The following is a 25,173-nucleotide window of genomic DNA, read 5'->3' as shown; positions in this document are numbered from 1 at the left end:
CGTCTATCAAAAAAATATTGTTCAAGTAGCTGCAATCCATAATTGTAAGATCATTGAGCATTTATTTATTCTAGTTTGTACTCTAATTTAGTGCATAGTCTTTTTGTGACTTCCATTCTTCTCTAGAACAAAGATAATAATATAAATGTAAACCATGTTTTATATCAATTTTCCCCATATGATTTAATCCATATCTTCTAAATACAATCAGATATCAAGATTTATAAAGAATTTGTAGTTTATTGTTGACTGTTTCTCCCAAAACAGTCAACAATTCTCTAAAGCTGCATGTGTCTTGCACATAAGAAATTAAGTCCTATAAGTTTGAGACTGAAAAAAAAGTAAATAAATGTGATTTTAGGGTAAAATATTCCTTTTAAAAAAATTGTATTGCCATGATGACAGCTGATTTAAATGACATTTGTATTTTTCTTCAACATGCTTATGAATAAATGTTTTGTTAACATTGACTCAGTTTTCAGTTTCTGACTTCAGCAAAATTATTGTAGTTTCCAGTGGTAACATATTATTACTTGGTACCAATTTCCAATAGGATTTTTTTGTTTACTCAACTTCGGACATTGAGACCTACAGACAAAAAATGTTGAATTGGCACAACTTAAAAAGGTTTGTTAAAAAATAGTTGCACCTCTCCAGAAAACTAACTATCTTAAGTTTACCCAATTAAATATTTTTTGTATGACTTACAACTTAATTTCAGTCAGTACAACTGTTATTTACAAAAGTTGAGTAAACAAGAAAAAGCCAAAGGAAATTGGTACTAAGATTTTTTTTGTTGAACTGGCAAATTTTTTTTTACAGTGTGGCCATTATTATTAATGGAAGGAGATGTATGTGTGTTTTCCAAGCATTAACCTCCTGAGACCCTGCGTCCTCATATGAGGACATTACATTTTTGCCTCTTGACACAATGATAGTCAAATTTGTAAATCTTAGACATGTTGGCCACATTTAGGGACACTGCCCACACCGTCTTGTGGTGATATCACAACATTACACCAATGTCAGTGAGAAGAAAATGACCCTAACCCTAACCCTAACACTTCTACACCAGTTCCCATAAAGAAAAATGACCCAGGTAAAAAATCTATTCAAATTATATGAATGAAACAAATGTATTTATGTACAATACTGTCTCTATCATCATATGGGGATTCAAATTTGACATATTTTAGCACTCTAGGACATCAGTAAATGTGAAGCACTCGTTTGAGGACATTGGGACTATATTACGTTATCCCCTTAACTGTCACCGTCCCACCTGGGACGTTTGCCCATATATATTTAGAACAATAATATCTTAGTAAAAACCTAAAGTAATATTGACAAACTATATATCATTTGAAAGCTTACAATCTCTAGTGTTCATATTTGGTGGCTGTTTTTTAAAATAAATTACAGAAGAGCAGTAATTTATCAATTTGCAACAAGAATATTTCATATTCATTAGGCGTGTTTAGGCCTTTATTTTTAAATAGAAGTAAACATGAAAAATCATGAAAGATTGGTAGAAACCTCAGTTTGTTTTCATGCCAAGAGTTCAAAAGATAACACTAATTAAATGTTATGAGAAAAAAAGGTCTGAAAATGTTTAGAATATAAAGAAAAATATTATGGATTCTCTCAAATTCTCGATTTGTGATGCGGCAGCGAGCTATAACGCACATATGTGCTCTTTTTATGTTTATTAGAGGTTGAAATCAAATCAAATACTGCCAAAACACCCATACTATTTCTGAATAGGATGTATACTTAATAAATTGTATGAAATTATGGAAAGACATGGTTCAGATCATTCAAAACATATATGAAAATGGAGACGCCCTTATATGGTCAGTAAGGAAGCTGGCTGTCCATCTAGTGAAAAAGTTTGGTACTACGCCCAAATAAAATCTTACTGAAAGCTCATTTTTTGAGATATCAACCTAAAATTTGGAACACAACTTGTTTAGATCTTTGGCTTTAATTTTCTAGCAGTTTTAGAGTAAAATATATTTTATAATATATATATTTTATATAAAATATAAATAATTATATTTTTACATTCTATATTTTCATAAACTCAAACTTATATAACTTTTTTTCTGTTTCACTTTCATAATTTATTTCACTTCTACAATAATCTGGCAAATGTCTTCTTAAAAACAAGATCAACCATATGTCTATATTCCAAAGCATTCTTGAATTACAACCATTTAAGTTTGTTTTTTGATTGCTAGTAGTATGTCCTCACATGAGGACATCATTTTCTGCAAAAACTACTTCCTGTACAAAAACAAATTTTAGTTATTATACTTATTAGGTCCTACTTATCCCAAATAGCAAGTACAATTATAAAATGCACACCAGACAAACTCTCGGGTCTCAGGGGTAAGGAACGACCCTTATTATACTTGTGAGCGGCACATATGAGGTGTTTCTGGGTGTTTCTCCCTCATTTCTGCTTCGAGGTCTTGATTGTGGCATTTATTTGAGGTTTAGAATCCATTATTCCTGTAATTCTTCTGTCTATTATGAATTTAATAAAGAACTCTGTCTCGTATTCTGTCCAAACACACCGCGTCATCTACGTCAGGTGACCTGGAAATGCACAAAAACTGTTTCCATTGCAGTTTCGTGAAATATTTATTTTTCGAATTGCCTGAAAAACACCTCATGCGAGCGTAAAAACTTTTTTGCGATAAATGAGAGTTTTTAAAGCCTGTCTGTCTGTTTAGTCTTACCTGGACCCAGCAGCGGGACAGACGGATCATCCCATTTACAGTCTAAACTGTGTTTACCGTCCTCCAGTTCACTGCCGGCCGCTGCGTTTCCATTGGCAACATTCTTATCGCTCCGTCTTGTGAAAAACTTCTGCAAGCTGGAATTAAATCTAATAGAGACACAGATCCAAAACAAAAGAGGCTTGATTAGGAGCATCCACAGGTTATATAACAACATGAGAGTTTTCTTCCTGAGTGCCAACATTCACCGCTCTGGTATGACCAGAATTAAAAACATCATGATAATTAACCACTTCACTGATTACAAATAGTTATCATTATTTTTTATTTTTTATATTCGATACACTACCAAAGTTTGGGGTCGGTAAGATTGTTTCTGGAAGAAGTCTCTTCTGCTCACCGAGGCTGCATTTATTTGTTCAAAAAAAAATATAGTGCAAAACAGAAATATTGTGAAATACTATTTGAATGCGTTTTAAAATGTAATTTATTCCAAAGCTGAATTTTCAGCATCATTACTCCAGTCTTCAGTGTCACATGATCCTTCAGAAATCATTCTAATATGATGATTTGATGCTCAAGAAGCATTTATGATTATTATCAATGTTAAAAACAGTTGTGATGCTTCATATGTCAGTAAAAAAAAAAAAAATCAGCATTCTTTTATGAATAGATGGTTCAAAAGAACAGCATTTATTTGAAATATAAAACTTTAGTAGAAATAAATAAATGTTTTACTATCACTTTTGAATAATTGAATGTGTCCTTCCTGAAGTACAAAACAAATGCCTGACCCGAAGACTTTTGAACATAAATCACAATATTTTGTGATTATATTTTGAACTTCACTCTATTCTGCAAGTGTGTGTGTGTGTGTGTGTGTGTGTGTGTGTGTGTGTGTGTGTGTGTGTGTGTGTATGATATGCCTGTGAAGAATACTCACTTCATGATGAGGATATATACAACGTACATGAGCACCAGCACCAGACTCTCCCACCTAAAACACACAAGACAGGTTTATACAATCAAAACCAGACGTCAGATCAGTTGTACAAATAATCAGAAAAGAGAGGAAAACGAAGAGACTCACCACACAATCTTTCCATCATAGATGAACTGATTGAATTCAAACAAAAAAGATAATCAGTGAAGTTCAGTCTAGTTCCAAAAAGCTAAATAAACTGTAATATTTAATATAAAAAAATATATATATATATCCCATATTATTAGATACTTTAGTGCAGATATTCCTATGGAGGAAGTTACTGTATGATGATTAAAATCACAAAATGGCTTTAAACAATAACTAAATAAACTGCTAAACAGATTGCATGCTTCAGAGAAAGCACAGCAACGTGTTCATGTACAGTTACGATTCACAGTAAATGCTACTCTGCAAGTGATGTGTGTTTAAGTCTCTAATAATTAGCATTTGGGAACGCTACACAGGCCAACCCTCTTCCCAAATTCTTAATGAGAACCGTTTAGAAATCTGTTGTTGTCAACAAAGAGAAGCGTTAAAGGGATGGTTTGGAGTAAAATCAACCTAGGGTCCTTTGCACCATGACCTCGAGCCAAACCCCCCGAGGGATCCGAACCATCCCTTTAAGGTCTCCCTGTAGGTTTCCGCCAAAATAATGGTTTAATGATTGAACACAAAGTAATTAAGACAGCCTAATTGTAATTTTACTGTTGTTCTGTAAAATAAAAAATGATAATAATAAATATTGTTAATAATAATAATAACAACAAATCTATTAATACTTTTATTACAACATATATTGTATAATAATATAATATATATTTTTTTTTAATACTTTTTTTTTAAATATACATTTTTTAAAATTATAATTGTATGTATTGTTGCAATAGTAATCTATTGAAATAAACATTTATTAATAATAATAATTGCCCATTGGGTCAGATTTTCCTCTTTTTTTTGTCTTTATCTAATCACATGCCTGAAGCCTGCATTACAGGATGATGTTGTTACAGTGTGTTTCATCTGAGACTCACCACAATCAGAGCAACTACAGACAATATGTAGAAGAAAGAATCACGGAAAACAGCCCACCAGGTTAGTAAGACCACCTACAGACATCAACACACACTACTGTTAAATCAATACATGAATACACAAAGCTAGAGAATAATGTACAGTGTGCACTGAATATGACCTGCGATTTACAGACAGGAAAAAACAAAACAACAATGTTAAACAATATGAAATGATAAATGGTTCAATATATAAATGCCACAAGACATGGAGCAAGGCCTCCAGTTATTATCTCAGAAATCAAAAAAAATGCATTTTTAATCATATTTTGTATGAAAACCTTTTGGAAATCCAGTAAGAACAATAAATATGAGCCAAGAAAACTCTAAGTTAAGTAAAAATTTTAAGGTCAGGTTGAGTGCATTATATAATGAGATACATTATTCAACACTGCACATTTTGGCAAATGCATTGAACCCGACCAAAATAAAAAAAAAGAAAAGAAACAAAGTTTACTCTTAAAACAAATCAAGATCCCTCAATTGTTCTTTCAAGCACTTTCATAAAAGAACCATCATCTTATCAAGAACCATTTTATGGTTTTTGAGGTTCTTTAAGTCTATTCTTCATATCAGTGTTTTGGTGCTGAGTTATTTAATGCCCCTTATGTAGATTGTTTTCTTATTTTGAAATATTTTGAAATATTGCTGACTTTACAGCTATACTGTTGGAGAAGAAGCACACACACACACACACACACCTGCCCGGCAAAAATCCCACAAACTCCTATGATGCAGAGGATATTGAAGACGGCAGAACCGACGATAGTTCCGACTCCAACATCGCCGTGAGTGATGAAGACCCCTGAAAACACAAAAGTTGAAAAGTTTAACTTTTCACAGTTTAGGGGTTTGCTCAAATCTGAACACAAATAATCTCAGGAGGAACACTGCAAAGAATGACGTTCTTCCTTTCCAGGACAAATCATAACAATTCTTAAAAGAAGATAGATTTACGTGACAAGCAAAGTAATTTTTTTCAAGAAAGTCTTTTTGAAAAGTTTTCTGAAAAGCTCTGCATAGTTTCAAAGCTCAAAGTCCCTCCAGCGGGAGTTCTTCTCTATATCAGTGTCTCTGTTTCTGAACTCCTGAAACGAACACGTCACAATATTCCTCATTTAAATATGGGGGGGGGGGGGGGGGGGGGTGTCTGGTTGAGTTAGTTAGTAGTGTGTTGAAACTGGCGGTTATGGTAAGGGGCGGGACATTTTCCAAACACACTCGAAGCGCTTGACCAATCACAACACACTAATTCAGCCGACCAATCAGAGCACAGTGTGCTTTTCAGAAGGAGGGGCTTCATAGAGACAGGAACTAAACAGGGGTGCGTTTCCCAAATGCATCGTTAGCAAACTATGTTCGCAAGTTCCGTCGTTATCATCATAGTTCAACGAGTCAGTGTTTCCCGAAACCATCGTTCCAACACATTCACAAACAGCATCGCAAGTATTACTCCACTCCTGTGTGACATCATTAACCAACGTGGTTGAACGACCAGTTTGCGACAATACGGTTTCGGGAAACAGTCGTGACTACCTAGTTGATTTCTTCAACGATGCATCGTACTATGGTAGTTAAGCAGCGAGTTACATCGTTAGCTATGTTAGCTATGTTTCCATCACCCTGTTTTTATGAGCATATTGAAGTATCGCATCAGAAATGAGTGATGGAAATGCCAAATTTAAAAAAAAATCCCTTAATTCGCAAAAGTTTTATGCTCGCTTGAGGTGGTTTTTGCCTTGTGCAAAAAACAGTTAATGCAAATAATGAGAAATGGAAACGCATTTGCCGAATAAATTCTGACGTAGCGCACATTAAACCCATGTGACTGACCGGCTGTTTCCTCATGATGGGAATTCCGGCTCTTTTTAGGGAACCGAACCGGATCATTTGGCTCAGCAATAAGAGTAAAGGCTCGCGTGTGTTACTCATCTTGTTTTCTGACCCAATATTAAAGGGGAACTTGGCAACTCTAGCCATTTCTTCGCTGATTTTCACTTTTGTTGTCGCATGTTTTCTCAACAAGCTCCCCCTACAGCTATGGGGCGTATATTTCACAACACTGTCGTAAAAAAACTCACTTGCGGCACCCTCCTCCCCCTTTCTACCGCTGCTCATGTGCATTTGTTATTATCGGAGCCGGCCAACTTTATCATGTGGAGCTATGTCTACTGAGGTGGGGAATACACAATGTACGTATTCGGTGTTTATGTCCAATTGCCGTAAAGCAGTTTGTGTTTCTCGCTCGTTTTTGCTTCTCACGAGACTTCCTATTTACAACTTACCAGGATGTTAGTCTCCATGTTGCAAGGTTGGTTTTCCGCCTGGGAACGCTAGGGGGAGCGGGGAAAGTCACCATTTTCACCAGAACAGGTTATTTAACCATCCAAATGATTTCTAAACGGTTTGATTAAGTTTAAATAGTTGCCAAGTTCTCCTTTAAGTATGATCTTTTCATCATACTATTTGACCACTACCCTGGTAATCCAGAGTTCTCGCGAGAGCGCAAGCTGAATTTGCTCAGCGAGTTACTCTGGTGTCGAGTAATGATGCTCATTAAATATGCCCTTGTATCCGAGCTGCACCAATCACATCGGGTTATCTGATATAGGCGGAGCTAAAGATGACGACAGCGCTGTGACGTCGAAGTCATTAGTAAACATTGCAAGATGGCGATGGATGAGCACCAGTTGTTTGAAACGGCTTTGGCCGCTACAATGAACGAGTTAGACTTGGCTTTTTATCTAAAAGAGGAACAGAAGACGGCGCTCGAATCCTTCCTTTGCAAGAAGGACGTTTTTGCTGTTTTGCCGACCGGATACGGTAAGAGTCTAATCTACCAGTTAGCTCCGCTGGTAGCTAAGCGATAACTTGTTGTGATTGGTCGTAGTGTTATCCAATTGCGTGCAGTGAGATTTTCAAATGCATGCTTGGTGCCGCCCCTCGAGCTGGCCGAGTTTCATTAGTCGACGCCAGACCATTAATCTTTCAGATTTAGGTCTGGATTTCCAGGCTATTTGACCACACGCACTCCATGGAAACTTTGAAAAGATTCCCTTCATGTTTGGATGGAAACCCAGCTACTGACATAATGGGAAGAGACGAGCTGCAACAATGGAGAATATGGGGGAAATTATGTTTTTTGAACATTTAAACATGAAAACCTGTTCTAGTAGAGCCCAAAAACAAAATCAAGACTGTAAAGAGCTTTGTAAGATAACAAAAAAACAAATTTAATTCAAAGGGAAGACAAGATTATTTTTCTGACCCCAATGACTGATTTGTTTTTCTTCTTTTAAGCAAAAACTCATTTCATTTTCATACAGGTTTCAGAAAACAAGACATGTTGCTGGTCAGGTAAATTTATCTTGATTGAAGAATGTTTAGATATTTGTACTGGAAAACAAGACAAAAACACTGAGGAATAACAATTTTTTTTGCAGTGAACAATGTGTGATGATTGTGACTGTGACTTTACCAATAACAGATGCGAAGAGTTCTGGCGCTGAGCTCCCCGCCGCCATGAACGTGGCACCAGCCACATCCTCGCTCAGATTCAGCTTCTGCACAACACAAGAACAGCAGACGCTTCACATCCAGCAAAGCCTTTGGCACAAACCCCACCCAAAACTGGAGCAGTGTGTTTTATGAGCTTCTGAAAGCCTCCAAGTGGGTCAGAGGAAGAACAGTGCGGATTCTGCTCTCATTGTACCGTGGTATTACTCAGATGAAAGGGGAATTCATTGGGATCGTTTCTGTGGGATTTGAACAATCCTACCTCGCAGATTTTCTCAAGAGACATCACAAAGTAGTCATCGCACACGATCGCCAGGGCCAGGAACATGTAGAGAGCCTGTAGGAAAACAACAGAAGATCATGGTCAGACTAAGAGATTTCTTTAACATCTCACTTATTTCTCCAAGAGAACAATTAGATAAATTCTGGGTAACACTTTATTTTATAGTGTCCTTGTTACATAATTATGTTACATGTACTTACCATAGTAATAACAGTAAACTATGCATAATTACATGCAACTAACCCTCAACCAAACCCTAATCCTACCCTAGCCCTATAGTAAGTACATGTAGTTGCTTAATTTTACTCAGTACTTAAATATATAATTACACTGTCTGTAACAATGACATCTTAAATTAAATTGTAACCAAATTCTGCTGTGAAAAAGACAGACTCTTCTAGAGCTTCAGAAGAGATTGCAAAGAGGTGTTATAAACTGAACTCAGATTTGACAAATCAAAGGTAATTTCTCATCAAATTCTCCTGGTCCGATTGATCAGAGCTATGCCGTCAACATTCATTTTATACTTCTGTAATTTTCTGAGCTAAAACAGACTCTTTGCAAGTATGTGAATGCTAATGCTATTAACTATGCAAGCTCGATTTTGTGCGTAAGTGTCAAACTTTAGTGCAATTCATTACATTACATTTACATTTAATCATTTAGCAAATGCTTTTATCCAAAGCAAGTTAAAAATGAGGAACATCACAAGCAATGCTAAGTTTAAGCTATAAATGTTTTTATTTTTTGCTTGGTTTGTGGTTTATGTGCTCTAAGTCACTCATGGCAGAGCAACAATTTGAAGTTAGTAAAAATTGGTTAAGCTGTCAATGTTTATCAGTATTTTTAACTATTAAAAACTGTGTTCATTAATTAAAATAAAGCTGAAAGATAATTAAATATAGGCTTGATATTAGATGTAACGTGAACATTTGAAATATTGAAATAAAATGTGTTGAATTTTCCTGAGGTAAATGCAAAATTAAGTGACACATTGTCCACAAGCTGTTTTCTTGACATTTTTCGCGGTTGAAACTTGAAACTGATTAAGCGATTACATGAGACACGTTTTATTTCAGTGAGCTGTACTGCATCTTTCAACATACCTTCTGATATCCATGCATGTTTTTCGAGATAAAACTTGTATTTGTCACGGAACGCACAACAACGCCTCCTCCTGGTTTCACTAGGTCCCTCTCTCCTGCATACTAGGACTGCATTTCCCATTATCCTTCGTGCTCGTTATTCCCTCATCACCTCATTATGATTTCATCAGTTCCACCTGTGCACCCTCAGCTCCCCTTTATCTGGACTGTTCTGTTCTGTTCTCATTTGTGAAGTCTTGTTTTACCAAACCTCTGTCTCAGTTTGTATCTCTTGCTACTCAGTATTTTGACTTGATCTGGTGTATTTGAACATGGACTCTGAACTCGTTTGTGAACCTTTGCTGCCTGCCTCTGACTGTTGCTTGTTTGACTACGATTCTGGATTGCCCTTGACATCTTTTGAGTTTCTGTCTTCTGGTTCTCAGTTTGTTATCTTCTTTAATAAATATCTGCAAATGGATCCGACCGTCTCTGCCTCTCCGTCACAGAAGACTTCACCAAAGCAGAACCCATGCAGATTGGCTACACACGCCTCTCCACAGCGGAGCGGGAGAGGAGACGCCGTAATCATCTCTGTATGTACTGTGGAGAAGCAGGACACCTGAGGGCCACCTGTCCAGTTAACCCAGCTCTCAAGAATTCTGCTGCGGTGAGTTCTAATCGCTCTTCTAGACTATTTTCTGTGGAATGTTCTCTGAAATTTAACAAACATGATTCGGACATAAAGGCCTTGATTGATTCAGGAGCTGCTGGAAACTTTATCGACCTTGCTTTTGCCAAAACTCATCGTGTTTCTCTCCTCGCATGTGAATCCGGTGTTACCGTGGAAGCCCTGGATGGACGCCCCCTAGGGTCTGGAGAGGTTCAGTACATCACCCAACCCCTCACACTCAGCTTCGGGAGACAGCACTCTGAAACCAATCAATTCTTCACAATTCACTCACCCAGGCATCCAGTAATTTTAGGGCTTCCATGGCTGGAGAGACATAACCCCCAAATTTCCTGGTCTGAGGGGAGAATTTCCCGGTGGTCCGAATTTTGCCAGATCAATTGCAAGGCAGCTGTCCAAGGTACTGAGCTCCACAACACTTCCCTTAAGGGAGTGGATTTTCAGAAAATTCCCTCTGAGTATCATGATCTCGCTCTGGCTTTCAGCGAAACTGAGGCTTCTCACCTTCCTGCTCATCGTGCTGGCGACTGTGCTATTGAGCTTTTACCTGGGGCTGTAATTCCACGCGGAAAAGTTTACCCGCTGTCACAACCTGAGACTGAGGCTATGAAGACGTACATTGACGAACAGCTGGCAAAAGGTTTTATTACCACTTCTACATCTCCGGCCTCCGCCGGATTCTTTTTCGTCAAGAAGAAGGACGGGGGTCTTCGGCCGTGCATCGATTATCGTGGTCTTAACAAGGTAACAGTCAAGTATCGCTATCCTCTTCCACTAGTCCCAGCCGCCTTGGAGATGCTCCGCTCTGCCCGCTACTTTACCAAGCTGGATCTAAGGAACGCATACAACCTGATTCGCATACGGAGTGGAGATGAATGGAAAACTGCATTTTCGACTACATCCGGGCACTATGAATACAGGGTAATGCCTTTCGGCCTGTCCAATAGTCCTTCCGTTTTCCAGGCTTTTGTTAATGAGATTTTCCGGGACATGTTGCATCTGAAAGTTATTGTTTACATTGATGACATTCTGATTTTCTCTGATTCCCTTGAAGAACATGTCCAGGATGTTCGTGCAGTTCTCAAGCGCCTGATTGAAAACCAACTCTATGCCAAGCTTTCCAAGTGTGAATTTCATCAGACACGCATCTCCTTCCTGGGCTATGTCATCAGTGCGGACGGAGTCCTTATGGATGACAGCAAGGTCAAAGCTGTGGTTAATTGGCCCCAACCATCTTCTGTTAAAGAGCTGCAGTGCTTTCTGGGCTTTGCTAATTTTTACCGCAGATTTATCCGTGTGATTGCAGCTCCTCTCACATCTCTGCTTCGAGGAGGTAAATGTTTCAAGTGGACAGCGGATTGTACTGCGGCCTTGGCTCAACTCAAAGAGAAGTTTACCTCTGCTCCTATTCTCCATCACCCAGATCCAGAGAAGGAATTCATCGTGGAAGTGGATGCATCTAACACAGGTGTGGGGGCAGTGTTATCACAGCGTCATGGTAATCCAGCTAAGATGTTTACTTGTGCCTTCTACTCTCGCAAACTCAATTCTGCTGAAAGAAATTATGACGTGGGTGATCGCGAGCTTCTGGCCATGAAGACTGCCTTTGAGGAGTGGAGGCACTGGCTGGAGGGAGCCCGTCAACCGTTGACTGTGCTCACTGATCATAGGAATCTGGAATATATCAGGTCAGCTAAACGTTTGAATTCTCGCCAGGCTCGCTGGTCTCTGTTTTTCTCAAGATTTGATTTCAAGATTACTTACAGACCGGGCTCCCAGAACGGCAAAGCTGACACCCTTTCCCGCCAGTTCGATGATCCAGACGAAGAATCCAAGCCTGAACCCATTATCACTACTGCTCTCATCGTGGCTCCCGTTCAATGGGACATCATCTCTGAAATCACCACTTCACTAAGTAAACATCCCGCTCCGCCAGAATGCCCCGCTGACCGCCTCTTTGTTCCACCAGATCTCCGCCACCGTGTGCTTCAATGGGTTCACTGCACTCCCAGCGCAGGTCATCCAGGTATTGCAGCCACCATTCAGTTAGTCTCAAACCGCTTTTGGTGGGCTTCTCTTCAGTCAGACGTTATCAAGTTTGTTCATCTATGCTCTGTCTGTAATACTGTGAAATCCTCCCATCTCAAGCCCGCAGGACTGCTGCAACCTCTGCCAGTACCACGACGTCCCTGGTCACACATCGCTGTGGATTTTGTAACGGATCTACCTCCATCTCAAGTATTCACTACCATCCTCTCCGTGGTGGATCGTTTCTCTAAGTCCTGCCGTTTCATTCCCCTGACCGGCCTGCCCACGGCCTTACAAACTGCAGAGGCTTTATTTAACCAGGTTTTCCGTCTGTTTGGCCTGCCCGAGGACATTGTGACTGACCGCGGTCCCCAATTTACCTCCCGTGTCTGGAGAGAATTGTGTGCAAAATTAAACATCAATGTCAGTTTAACTTCTGGTTACCATCCCCAGGCCAACGGGCAGGTTGAACGCCTTAACCAGGACTTAATTCGTTTTCTGAGAACTTACTACCACCAGAATCAACAGGACTGGAGTCGTTTTCTGGCCTGGGTGGAGTATGCCCAAAATTCCCTGCTAAAGGCTGCCACCGGTCTAACGCCCTTTCAATGTGTTCTAGGTTTCCAGCCTCCCCTTTTCCCTTCCGACCTCCCAGCAGTAGATGCCTGGCTCCGGCGCAGCGAGGCCACTTGGGTTGCTGCTCACGTCCATTTGCAGCGCGCCGTTCGCCGTTATCAGCATCAGGCGGATCGAAGGAGGCGTGAGGGTCCCCGATACCGACCCGGCCAGTGGGTGTGGCTTTCCACTCGAGATCTTCGTCTCAAGCTCCCATGCAAGAAGCTCTCTCCTCGTTTCATTGGACCATTCAAGATACTTCGTCAGATAACTCCTGTTTCTTTTTGTTTGTCACTCCCTGCTCAGTACAAAATCTCACCCACTTTTCATGTGTCCCTTTTCAGACCTGCTGTTGCCCTCAGGAGAGAGAGGAGCCGGGAGGAGGTCGCTGCTGTTCAGACTCCCCCCATTGAAGTGGACGGCGCGGAGGCTTTCCGGGTGCGAGAAATCCTGAACTCCAGACGCCACGGCGGGGTTTTGCAATATCTCATTGACTGGGAAGGGTACGAAGAACGCTCCTGGGTCAGGTCTCAAGATATCCTGGATCCCACATTAACTGCTGCATTTCACCGGGACCACCCAGACCAACCTGCTCCAAGACCCCGTGGAAGACCCCGCCGTCGGCCAGGTCCTCGCTTCCGGAGCCGCTCGCAGGGGGGGGGGGGGGGGGCTCTGTCACGGAACGCACAACAACGCCTCCTCCTGGTTTCACTAGGTCCCTCTCTCCTGCATACTAGGACTGCATTTCCCATTATCCTTCGTGCTCGTTATTCCCTCATCACCTCATTATGATTTCATCAGTTCCACCTGTGCACCCTCAGCTCCCCTTTATCTGGACTGTTCTGTTCTGTTCTCATTTGTGAAGTCTTGTTTTACCAAACCTCTATCTCAGTTTGTATCTCTTGCTACTCAGTATTTTGACTTGATCTGGTGTATTTGAACTTGGACTCTGAACTCGTTTGTGAACCTTTGCTGCCTGCCTCTGACTGTTGCTTGTTTGACTACGATTCTGGATTGCCCTTGACATTTTTTGAGTTTCTGTCTTCTGGTTCTCAGTTTGTTATCTTCTTTAATAAATATCTGCAAATGGATCCGACCGTCTCTGCCTCTCCGTCACAGTATTAAAGTGGAAGAAAAGACTCCGCTTAAACTGAGGCGCTACAGCGATCTGTCACATGACGTCACATTTAAAAGCGTCGAAACGCCATTTATTGTTCGAATTTCGTGATAAAATGGACAGAATTGGAAAGCTGATATGTCTACTTTGTATCTTATGGGAAGTAACAAAGCACAAAGCTCGCCTCTTTGCGATTATTGCATGCGATTAATAGTGTAGCAAACCTGGCAACCCTTTGATTCACAGGGTCAAATTTTAACCTGCTTCTGTTTTTAACTATTAATGCGTTATTGTCGCGTTAACTTTCCCTAAATTCAACACAAGAGATATTTTCATCACACAGTAGTTGCAGTCTGAACGTGTTTTTCCGCACACTTTTGATTGACAGAATATAATAGTGAAAATAATTGCTTTTATCGGCAGATATGATTGGCCGATACATCGGTGCATCTCTACTAATAACAAGAAGCCTGTGTTACGCTTGCAATTGTGAACGTCAACTATTGACCCAATGTGTTTATTTTCATGTCTGTGAAATAGAGAACCATATGAGAGCAAACCTCTGAGCCATGAAAGCTTCCTCTGAGAGGCATACACAACTGTTCACTGCTGTTTATCATCTCTGTCAGGTCTTTCCTCCACTGAACCCGTTTCTCCTGTGAATGCACAATGTGTCCTTGCGCTCCAGGCCTGACTGCACACCTCTGGATCTCATCTGGATTCACTGCAAACCCTTTCCTCGTCGAGCTTAATGAGCCGCCCACCCAATAAAAGCTTCTATTTATCCACATTTTGAAGCCAAAGTTAATGCAAGCAAATACCATGATGACCTTCAGACAGCATAATAACATGGGTCGTATCCGTTATAACGGTTATTTAGACTAAAACATCACAGTTTACTTTTTCCACCTCTATAATCAAACGTGCTGTTTTAACTGGCCGAAAGTGATGTCCAGCCTAGGGAAATTGGTATCTTTACCCTATATTAAAATTTTGGCCAGGCTGTCGAACAAAAAAAAAATTATGAATGCATGCAAAAACAAGAGAGAACCAACAAAATATTAATAACTAATTATGTTGTATCAATGTTTTTTTTATAATAAAGCCTGTAGTTTGTGGGGGGGGGTTTGGCCCAATAATTTTGTCAGAGAAATATTTAAAACAAGTTTAGTGTTTTGTTCTTCCCTCATCTTTAAAATATTTGTAAGAAAATATAAAATATATTTTGATGGTAATATTTTGACTTTTGGCCACTACTGAACGTGTGATTTGACTGAAAGGGTTTTTAAGACTGACAAAAGTTACATTTTATTCCTGATTTGGTAAACTCCAGTTGAACAGGGTAAACATTTTAACTAATAGACAGTTTTCTGAAATGTTTTGTTTAAATATGCCAATGATGTATTATCTAATTAAATATGCACTAATTTGCATAAAGCTTTGCATTACAGAAATCTGAACATTAGGTTTAAAATGTCAAAAGTTTCATTTTGTTGACATTAAAGGTTTTTACAGAAGTGGATTTTGGATCTATTTTTATAACTCTATATTATTATAGAAAATACTGTCAACAGCCAGAAAAAAATAAATGTACACCATATTTTTTTTAGAAAGTATCATTTTATATAATTCAGGCGAACGATGAATGAAGAAACCCCGCTGTAAAAACCTTCCGAAGATAAAGTTTGGTGCATGTAAATCTGCAGAAGAGGAGATTTCTGAAGAGAAAAAACAAGTTTTTTCAAGATATGATTTATAATTGAAATCTATATTGAAGTGCAATAAAATAACATAAATGCACATTTTGTATATTTTCTTTGTACGAGTTTTCAAGAAGACATGTTAAGTAAGCTTGTGCATGAAAAAGCAATGGCTTTTCCTTAAGAACTATAGGCTACAGTAAATAAGCCATGAGAAGAAACACATGTGAAACACAGTGAAACTCACTAACATCCATCAATGACTTTCCACAAGCATTTAACTGACTGTTTAGACATAAAAAGCATAAATCCCTTGATGAGAAATGATTTCACAGTGGCACAAAGCATAAATTATAATTCAGTTTTCCAGACAGATTTCCATGATCAATCCCAGCCACAGGGGGCGCTAAAGGAAAACAGAAATCCCACACATCAATGCAGAATTCAGACCTGAGCAAACGCATTATAGCGTTACATAACCACGCAGATTTTAATTGTGCTGCTCATGGGTGATGGAGTTAAATCTAGTCATATTACCAGTAGATTAACCCACACAGTAAGATCCAGCTGAAAACAGCAAAGAGCTGCACGCTATTAAATCATGACCTATCATTTCCAAGACCAATTTCTCTTCTTTATTCCTTTACAAAACTTAAAAAATAAATAAAAAGACTAGTCAGTTGATGTTCTGAGGAAAGAGAGAGTCAAACAGATTTTCTTACCGCTATAATATGTAGCAGGACAGCGCCGCTCTTGCGTTCGGCATTGGTGAAAACATCATCTGGAAATTCACGGATGGCTGTAAAAAACACAAACACACATTTACATTCATGCATTTGATCCAAGGCTTGTTGTGGAGTTGCTGTGCGTTTGCTGGGGTGTTCTAGGTCAATGTTTCAGAAATCAGTTTTATTAAGAGAATTTCACGTGTACCACGATTCAAAACAACTTATCTGGCCCTCATCTTGTATCTAACAAACCTGGAGGAATTAATAACTTATTCATGAATGTTGGTGATGCATAAACAGAGGAGAGATTTCCAGCTCACAGCGAGACGGACTGGAGAAAGAAGACAGATAAATGCCATCAAAAATGACTAACTCAGAGATGAGAGAGAGATAAACATGGGCTGGAAGGTTTTCTGCATTCAGGCGGTTCTGAAAAGCACGGCACGTTTGCATTGGCTGTCCTCTTCACATCTTTTGTTCTCAGATTTTTTCCAAACATATCATTGATATCTGAGGTTACAGAAATGATTCGTTCAGTCTGAGCTGTAAGTGCAAATGTGGGTGTGTGTGTGTGTGTGTGTGTGTGTGTTTATACTCAAGCAGGGAAGATAGACAGAATATCGGATTGAGTAGCGTACTGCATACTGCACAGTATACTGTAAACTATGCTTTGTTTTCACATGACGTCAATATTATGTTGCATGTGTAATCCAGTGTGCATCTGTGCATCTCAGTTTTGTCATTTATTTACTTATTCTGTGCATCTCAGTGTATTTATTTAGCGGATCTCAGTTTTTGTTTAAAATTTACAAGCAATTTCTGAATGAAAATTGTTTCCAAGTAAATCCTACAGTTATCATTTTTGAAAAATTGCAGTTATTCTTCATTTTCAATTAGATTCTATGTAACATATACAACAGAGCACACGATGACACACTGTCTCCGACAATGCAATGCACCTTCCATTTTCAGTGTGACAAATGAACAGGAAATAAAACATTTCTAGCATCTTTTGACTCATTTGATCTGGCTACTGTTTAAAATGTATGTTTATAATGTGTATATTGTATGAGTTTTGTCTCACCTACTACTAAACAACAACAACAGTGCAAAATACCGTAGTACGCTTATTCCATTCTGAACATTTACATGCACATATATTCAATTGGCAGATGCTTTTAACTAAAGCTAGACTGAAGAAAATTTGGTGTAGGATTTACTTGGAAACAATTTTCATTCAGAAATTGTTAGTAAATTTTAAACAAAAACTGAGATCCACTAAATAAATAAACTGAGATGCACAGAATAAATAAATAAATAAATGACAAAACTTATATGCAAAAATGAAATAAAAATAAATAAACAGCTATAGGAATGACAACAGATGCACAGAATAAGTAAATAAATGACAAAACTGAGATGCACAGAATAAATAAATAATAAATTAATAAATAAACGACAACACTGAGATGCACAGAATAAATAATTGTTAAATAAATAAACAATAAAACTGAAATGCACAGAATAAGTAAATAAATAAACTGAGATACACAAAATAAATAAATAAATAAATGACAAAACTGAGATGCACATAATTGATAAATAAATAATAAATAAATGACAAAACTAAGATGCACAGAATAAATAAATAATAAATGAATAAATAACAACACTGAGATGCACAGAATTGATAAATAAATTAATAAATAAATGACAAAACTGAGATGCACAGAATAAATAAATTAATAAATAAATGACAAAATTGAGATGCACAGAATAAATAATTATTAAACAAATAAACAACAAAACTACACAATATAAATTAATAAATGACAAAACTGAGATGACCCATATAAATAAATAAATAAATAAATAAAAGAGCTACAGTAATGACAAAAAATAGATGCAGAGAATAAATAAATAAATGAGAGAACTGAGATGCACAGAATAAATAGATAAATAAATCAATCTCATTGATATTGTTTCAAGGTCAAGTTGAGTCCATTGCACAGTGGGATACAGCACTGTTCTCTGGTTGTGTGCTGAACAATACAGTAGTTCATTCAGATATTCACTGCATTCACATACACTGCACAACAAACACGCTGCTGCAAAAAGTATTATAGTAGCATGCAATTCCCACAACGGGGATAATCCTGATAATGCAGCAGGACGTCATTATAAACGCCAAAACATGCGAAAGCAGCCCGGCCCTCGCCATGAGTCAACGCTGTGCTCAGCCGGCTCTAAGAATAGCAGAGAGTCAACTCCTGCACAGGTGAAGGTGACTTTAATGCTCCATTTCATCACACATGCTCTCACTGTAGTTTTACAGTGCGTCTGAAGGGGAACACATCAATATTCCTGGTCTGAAAACACGAGCGATGCAGTGATTAGAGCTTCATCTTAGATGATCAATAAATCCTTCGTCCGTCTGTTTTCACACATTTACAACCGTGCTGAACAGAGTACTGTGATTATGTTAATGTGATTAAGCTCGTAATTAGAGTAAAAATAATCACGGTGAAATCCAGAAACGGAACAGCTTTACATGACAAGGCGTCGTGTGTTTTTTAGGAGCATGTCCAGCAAAACAAAGGACAGCAAGTGCCCTTGAACCAGTGAACATTTACCATTTAAAGCAAGCTAATGAAAGCACTAGTGTTGTGGGTTGGTGTGTCGCGAGTGAAAAGCAAAAACATTGGCAGAAAACAACCACTTTTCATAGCAAATGATTGAAAAATGCCACGCAGTATGTAAAGAGAATTGAAAGAGGCGTTCAAAATGCAAACTACAACTCTATTATTTCTATTTCTGCAGTATATAGTGCTTATAAAAGTGCACTAGCATTAAAAAATTAGGGGTTGATATGATTATGCACACCAGAAGCATTTATTTGATCAAAAATACAGTAAAAATATTATTACAATATTATTACAATTTAAAATAACTGTTTTCTATTTGAATATATGTTCAAATGTAATTTATTCCTGTGATCAAAGCTGAATTTTCAGCATCATTACTCCAGTCTTCAGTGTCACGTGATCCTTCAGAAATCATTGTAATATGATGATTTGATCAAGAAACATTTATGATTATTATCAATGTTAAAAACAGTTGTGTCCAGCAATTTTTTTGTGGGAACGGTGATCCATTTTTTTCAGGATTCGTTAACGAATAGAGTTCAAAACAACAGAATTTATGTGAAAATAGAAACCTTTTGTAACATTATAAATGCTTTTACTGTCATTTTGATACATTTAATGTGTCCTCGCTGAATAAAATATTCATTTCTTTCAAAAAAAATAAAATAAATAAATAAATTACTGACCCCCAAACTTTTGGTAATGGGAAATTGCATTGTGTTCACAATATCATACTATTCTGTAAACAGTATTGAACACTGCGTGAATTGAGTTATGTCACTAAATCAAGCATTTAAAACAAATAGCTTAGTTTTATGCAGCAAAAATTGTCACTGCAGATTCACGTAATGATTGAAGAACATGAAGAACATGCTTTGAGTGTTTTCTGGACTGTAATAAACACTCATCAGAGTCTGTGTTTCTCTCAGTTCTTCATGTGTCTCCTGAGACTCAGACTCATCTGTGTTCATCACGCCGCTAATGCGAATCAAGCGTTCACAATGGGTCAGTGTGGACGCGCGTTTGTCCATTGTGTCGTGGTTAACGTGCCTCGCTCGTTCACGGACGTTTGGCCACAGTGTTCTGGCTCATTGCATCTCACAAGATTACAATCATCGCAGGCAATTTTGCTAAGTGTGAATATACCGTCTGAGCATGCATGGGAAGATCAGCTTCCAGTAAAGTGAAGATAAGTGTCCTACACATGACCATATGCTGAGCGAGAGCCAAAGATGTCCAGATTATCAGTAAGGAGGAACATGCACTTAAACAGAGCATTCGAGATGAATCAATGCCATGACCTTGGATATTTCTTTAGCAATAATTAGTGATCAATATCCCTAAACTTGGTTCTGTAACTCTTTCTATTATAAATATCACAAAAAAAGCATTTTGCAGTTTTTAAGTGCAATTCAAGTTCTGGCTGCTTAGAAAATCAACATGTAACTTGATGATTTGCAGCATCGTTCATAACAATGAGGTTTAAAAGTTCAGCTGGATGAATTTTACATGCTGTCGTTACAATATAATGCAATTAACGTCTAATCCTGTAGTCTTTCGAAAGTATTTGTGTGTTGCGTAAGCGAGATCAGTAGATGGGACATCTGTTGCAGACTCATGTGTGAACCGACACAAGCTCTTTACAAAATCAAAAGGCTTACGGAGAAAACAGATCTGCATCTGCACAGATAACAGAATGAGTTCACAGCGCTGGACGCTGGACGCTTAATGAATGCACTTACAAAACTACAACATGTTGCAAAATACACCCATAAAATGCTTTATACAGTATGATGAAATGTACATTTATTGTAAAATTATAATATTTTGCTTTAATATGTAATATATGCAAAATATAATATTACATAATATATGTAATTCATAAATTAAAAAAGAAACTATACAATAAATAATAATAATATATAAGATATATATAAGAAATATATATATATATATATATATATATATATATATATATATATATTAAAATAGAAATTATAAATGAAATTATACTAATAATGATATTAACCATAATTGTATTATTATATAATTAAACTTGTAATCAATCATTAATTAATTTCAATTAAAATTAAAAAAATGTTATTAATTATGCAATTATTATTTATTTTAATTATGTAATAGAATTTTTTTTATTTTATATTTCTTCTTCATATTACTATTATATTATATTATATTATATTATATTATATTATATTATATTATATTATATTATATTATATTATATTATATTATATTATATTATCCATAATTTACATGTTCATGAATTATATTAGACCTCTTTGCAAATGAACTGATGTCCTTATAAAGAAGCAAGGTTTTAAATATTCACAATCCATACGTTTTAAGTATTATTTTAATACCATATACGTATAAATAATAAATCTCAGGTTTAATACAAAAATGTCCACAGAACAGTGTGTGCGTGTGTGTGTGTGCGTGTGCGTGTGTGTGCGTGTGCGTGTGCGTGTGCGTGTGTGTAGTGTGAATCCAGTGAACTTTGAGTGTCATCAGCAGAAGAGGCCAGTGCAGAGAAATCAAACGGCTCAAGTGTGTAATGAACTAAATAATGAAGTAATAGAGCAGAGAGAGAGAGAGAGAGAGAGAAGAATGACTCAGCTTAATTCACAAATAATCTAGAACTTATTCATATAATACAAGTTAGAACCACATAAATCTAGATTATTTTACAAACTAAAAATAATTCTAGAACCATAACATAAATTAATAATAATTGTAACTAAAAAAGCTTTTAATTATTCTTAATCATTGGTTTACCGTTTTTAACCCTGGGTTAAAGGTGCTCGAGTGGTGCATGTTGGGTGATGTCACTTCTTGTTGACGTCCGAAGTATTGTCTAACAAAACGGAGGCTAGCTCGACCCTCCATCCTCCTCATCCCATCCCCTCCCCCTCCCCTCCATGCTTCCTGAAACAGTCATGAACCATTTAGAAAAACCAAACTGGATTTACCCTGTCCAGCAAAAACAGCCTCCTGAATGTCGGATTGGAAGCACTTCTGCCGGCGGAGTTCTTGCCACCTTTTGAACGCTTTTCCGATATAAATTTGGGACTTCGCGTTCCTTCTCCTTTTCCCTCTTCTTTGTTATTTGTTCATCAGAACGTCGTCTCTTTGGTCGTGTGTCGGCCATATCAAAATTCTCAAGAATATACATTTTTAACGTTAGTCGTTGTCTAGGACATCTCTCCTCTAACTAACTTCCCTCTTCATGCTTCTCTCTCCTCCACCCCCCACACCCCCCTTCATGTGCACGCACACTAACCCCCCAACCCCCACCCCCAAATCATTCTTGTCGGTTATTGGCTGGAACACTGTTTGTTATGTTTCGTGGTCCAGGTTGGGCCAGTTTGTTTTTGTTGTCGTTTGTGGAGCCTGGGCTGTCTACAGAGACCGCGTTTCTTCACAGTGTGTTCAGGGGACAGGCAGCTAGCGGATAGTGAGGAGATGTTTGCTGTATGTGACAAAAACGTTTCAGCCTAAAAATTGCGTGACATCGCTTAGAGCACCTTTAAAGCAATGTTGATATTTTGAAAAGTGGTTTGCACTGCTTTAACCACTTAAGTGGAGTTATGAAGCTCAGCTCCAGGCCTACAGTATAAAACAGTGCAGTGCTAGAATACAACCAATCATAAATTAAACATTTGCCTCATTAATATTCATGAGCTTAGTACAGTCACTGAAGCTCGTGTGTTTAAGTGTCATGCACTTATAAGCAAGTGATTAAATACGGTCTCAACACACTTAGTAAGTATAAATTCGAGAGATTTTCAACGTTACACTGTCAGCGCACTAAAACCCTTTTCCAAGAAGTTTCGTCTCTAAATTAATCAGATAAACTCACTAATGAACAAGTCCAGAGCCATTCCTAGTATAAATGCACATAATCTGTGCTCTGAAATGTCTGACGGTGGGGGTTAAAGGACACACAGTTGCTCTGAGCTCAGACTGATGACTCCAGGCTTTGTGACGCTGACTCATCACTGACCGGTACCAGAACAACTGCCCTCAGTCTCATCGCAAACGAAATGTGTTTCTCTTTTTCTGTGAAACCAACTTTTTAGGCCAAAAGCAGCTTGTTAAATGTGCAGAGTATATCCACACAGCCCTGACTTACATAACACAGAGCAAACATCCCCACTGAGAGAAAATACATCATTTCATAACACAAATCTGCATACAGGACTTATTACATGACTTGAATGCCATATCACTTCACACTCTCTGTAACCATTATTTACATTATTATACATCTACGTCTACCTAGGAATACGACGCCTATCACTGTATGGTCACCGTGATTTTGCCAAGTAAGAATCCAGTTCCTGGATCAACATATTTTGCTGATCCTGGAACATTTCAGAACAAAAATGTAATCCTAACCCTATCCTTACCCCTAAACCTAACATAACCCATTACTTATGAGGATATAATGGGTGAATAACACTGATGTAGAAGCACCCAACCCTGGTTGTAAGTCTAAAATTGACATAAACTATAAACTTGTCCCTCAGATTTGATTGGTTGTTTGGAATGTTGTTCCAGGATCAACAAAGATGTTGATCCAGGAACATGTTGTACTTGATGAAATCAAATTCACCATTACTGTATACATATATAAGCTCCTTCAGTATTATCAACAGCTATCACATTTCTCAGGAGCGAATTACCCTCCTCCCTCCCCAGCTCCACCTCTCGTCAGTCAGGATTTGGCATTTTGATTCCCCTCAGAATAAATTCGAGAATTATGTTGTACATTCAAATATTGACATATCTGCAATAAATTCTTATTGGTTTAGTTCTGTTTACCCTATTGCTGCTCTTATCCATGCTAGGCTGCCCACAACAGAACCATACCGCCAATCCTAACTATATGCTAATGGTCATTCTTATTTTATGATAGTGGTCCTGACAGAAATAAAATACTACTTCATTTGCCCCTTATGCCCATATATACACACTCACCGGTTACTTTATTAGATACACTTGCTAGTACCGGTTAGACCCGCTTTTGTCTTCAAAACTGCCTTAATTCTTTGTGTCAGAGATTCAACAAGGTGCTGGAAACATTCCTCAGAGATATTGCTCCATATTGTCATGATAGTTGCTGCAGATTTGTCAGATCTGAACATCCATGATGTGAATCTCCCGTTCCTCCACATCTCAAATCTGATCTGTTCAGGGGCGTAATTTGTGGGGGGGTTGGGGGGGAGATAACCCCCCCAATATTTAAATCTATGCATTACAACCCCCCCAATATTTATACCATGATCACATGAAAAGGAGGCATCAGGAGACATACCCAAACTTCAACCCCCCCAATGTTCAAACCAAATATACGCCCTTGGATCTGTTGGACTGAGATCTGGAGACTGTGGAGCCGTTCGAGTTTAGAGACTCACTGTCATGATCAAGAAACCAGTCTGAGATGATATGAGCTTTGTGACGTGTGTTATCCTGCTAGAAGTTTCCATCAGAAGATGGTCTACTGTGGTCATAAAGGGATGGACATGGTCAGCAACAATACTCAGGTCGGCTGTGGCATTTAAAAAGAAACTCAATTGGTACTAAGAATCTCGAAGTGTGCCAATAAACACCCATTACAGCATCAGCACCTGAACCGCTGATACAAGACAGGATCATGAACATGCTTTCATGTTGTTTTCACCAAATTCTGACCCGAACATCTGAATGACAGCAGAAATCCAGACTCATCAGACCAGGCAACGTTCTTACAATCTTCTTGCACCACGAAAATGAACATTACATTTACAGTTGATATTTTAGCGGACATTTAAAATTCCTTAGAAAACACTCGAAAGACCCTAGCCAGTGTTGTGTACTCGAGACTCTGACTCGGTCTCGAGACCATATTTTAATGGTCTCGGTCTTGTCATGGACTCGTGTGCATTTTGACTCGGAAAACAGCA

At 38.1% G+C, this 25,173-nt stretch overlaps 1 protein-coding gene across 1 annotated transcript in view; it reads right to left on the bottom strand.

The window, feature by feature from the left end:
* Positions 1–25,173, bottom strand: part of slc24a4b (solute carrier family 24 member 4b) — a 57,280-nt gene that overhangs the window by 21,506 nt on the left and 10,601 nt on the right. The window contains exons 3-10 of the mRNA XM_084090548.1: positions 16,557–16,633; positions 8,578–8,652; positions 8,278–8,362; positions 5,501–5,604; positions 4,761–4,835; positions 3,835–3,860; positions 3,688–3,741; positions 2,802–2,893 (exon numbers count right to left, since the gene is read on the bottom strand). Coding sequence (XP_083946674.1) covers positions 2,802–2,893; positions 3,688–3,741; positions 3,835–3,860; positions 4,761–4,835; positions 5,501–5,604; positions 8,278–8,362; positions 8,578–8,652; positions 16,557–16,633 — 588 coding nt within the window. The remainder of the gene's footprint in view (positions 1–2,801; positions 2,894–3,687; positions 3,742–3,834; positions 3,861–4,760; positions 4,836–5,500; positions 5,605–8,277; positions 8,363–8,577; positions 8,653–16,556; positions 16,634–25,173) is intronic.

This window comes from Abramis brama (genome assembly GCF_963993115.1).
Source record: "Abramis brama genome assembly, chromosome: 18".
Classification (NCBI taxonomy): domain Eukaryota; kingdom Metazoa; phylum Chordata; class Actinopteri; order Cypriniformes; family Leuciscidae; genus Abramis; species Abramis brama.
Note: the sequence above shows the minus strand (reverse complement) of the source record. Positions and strands in the feature narration are given on the sequence as shown.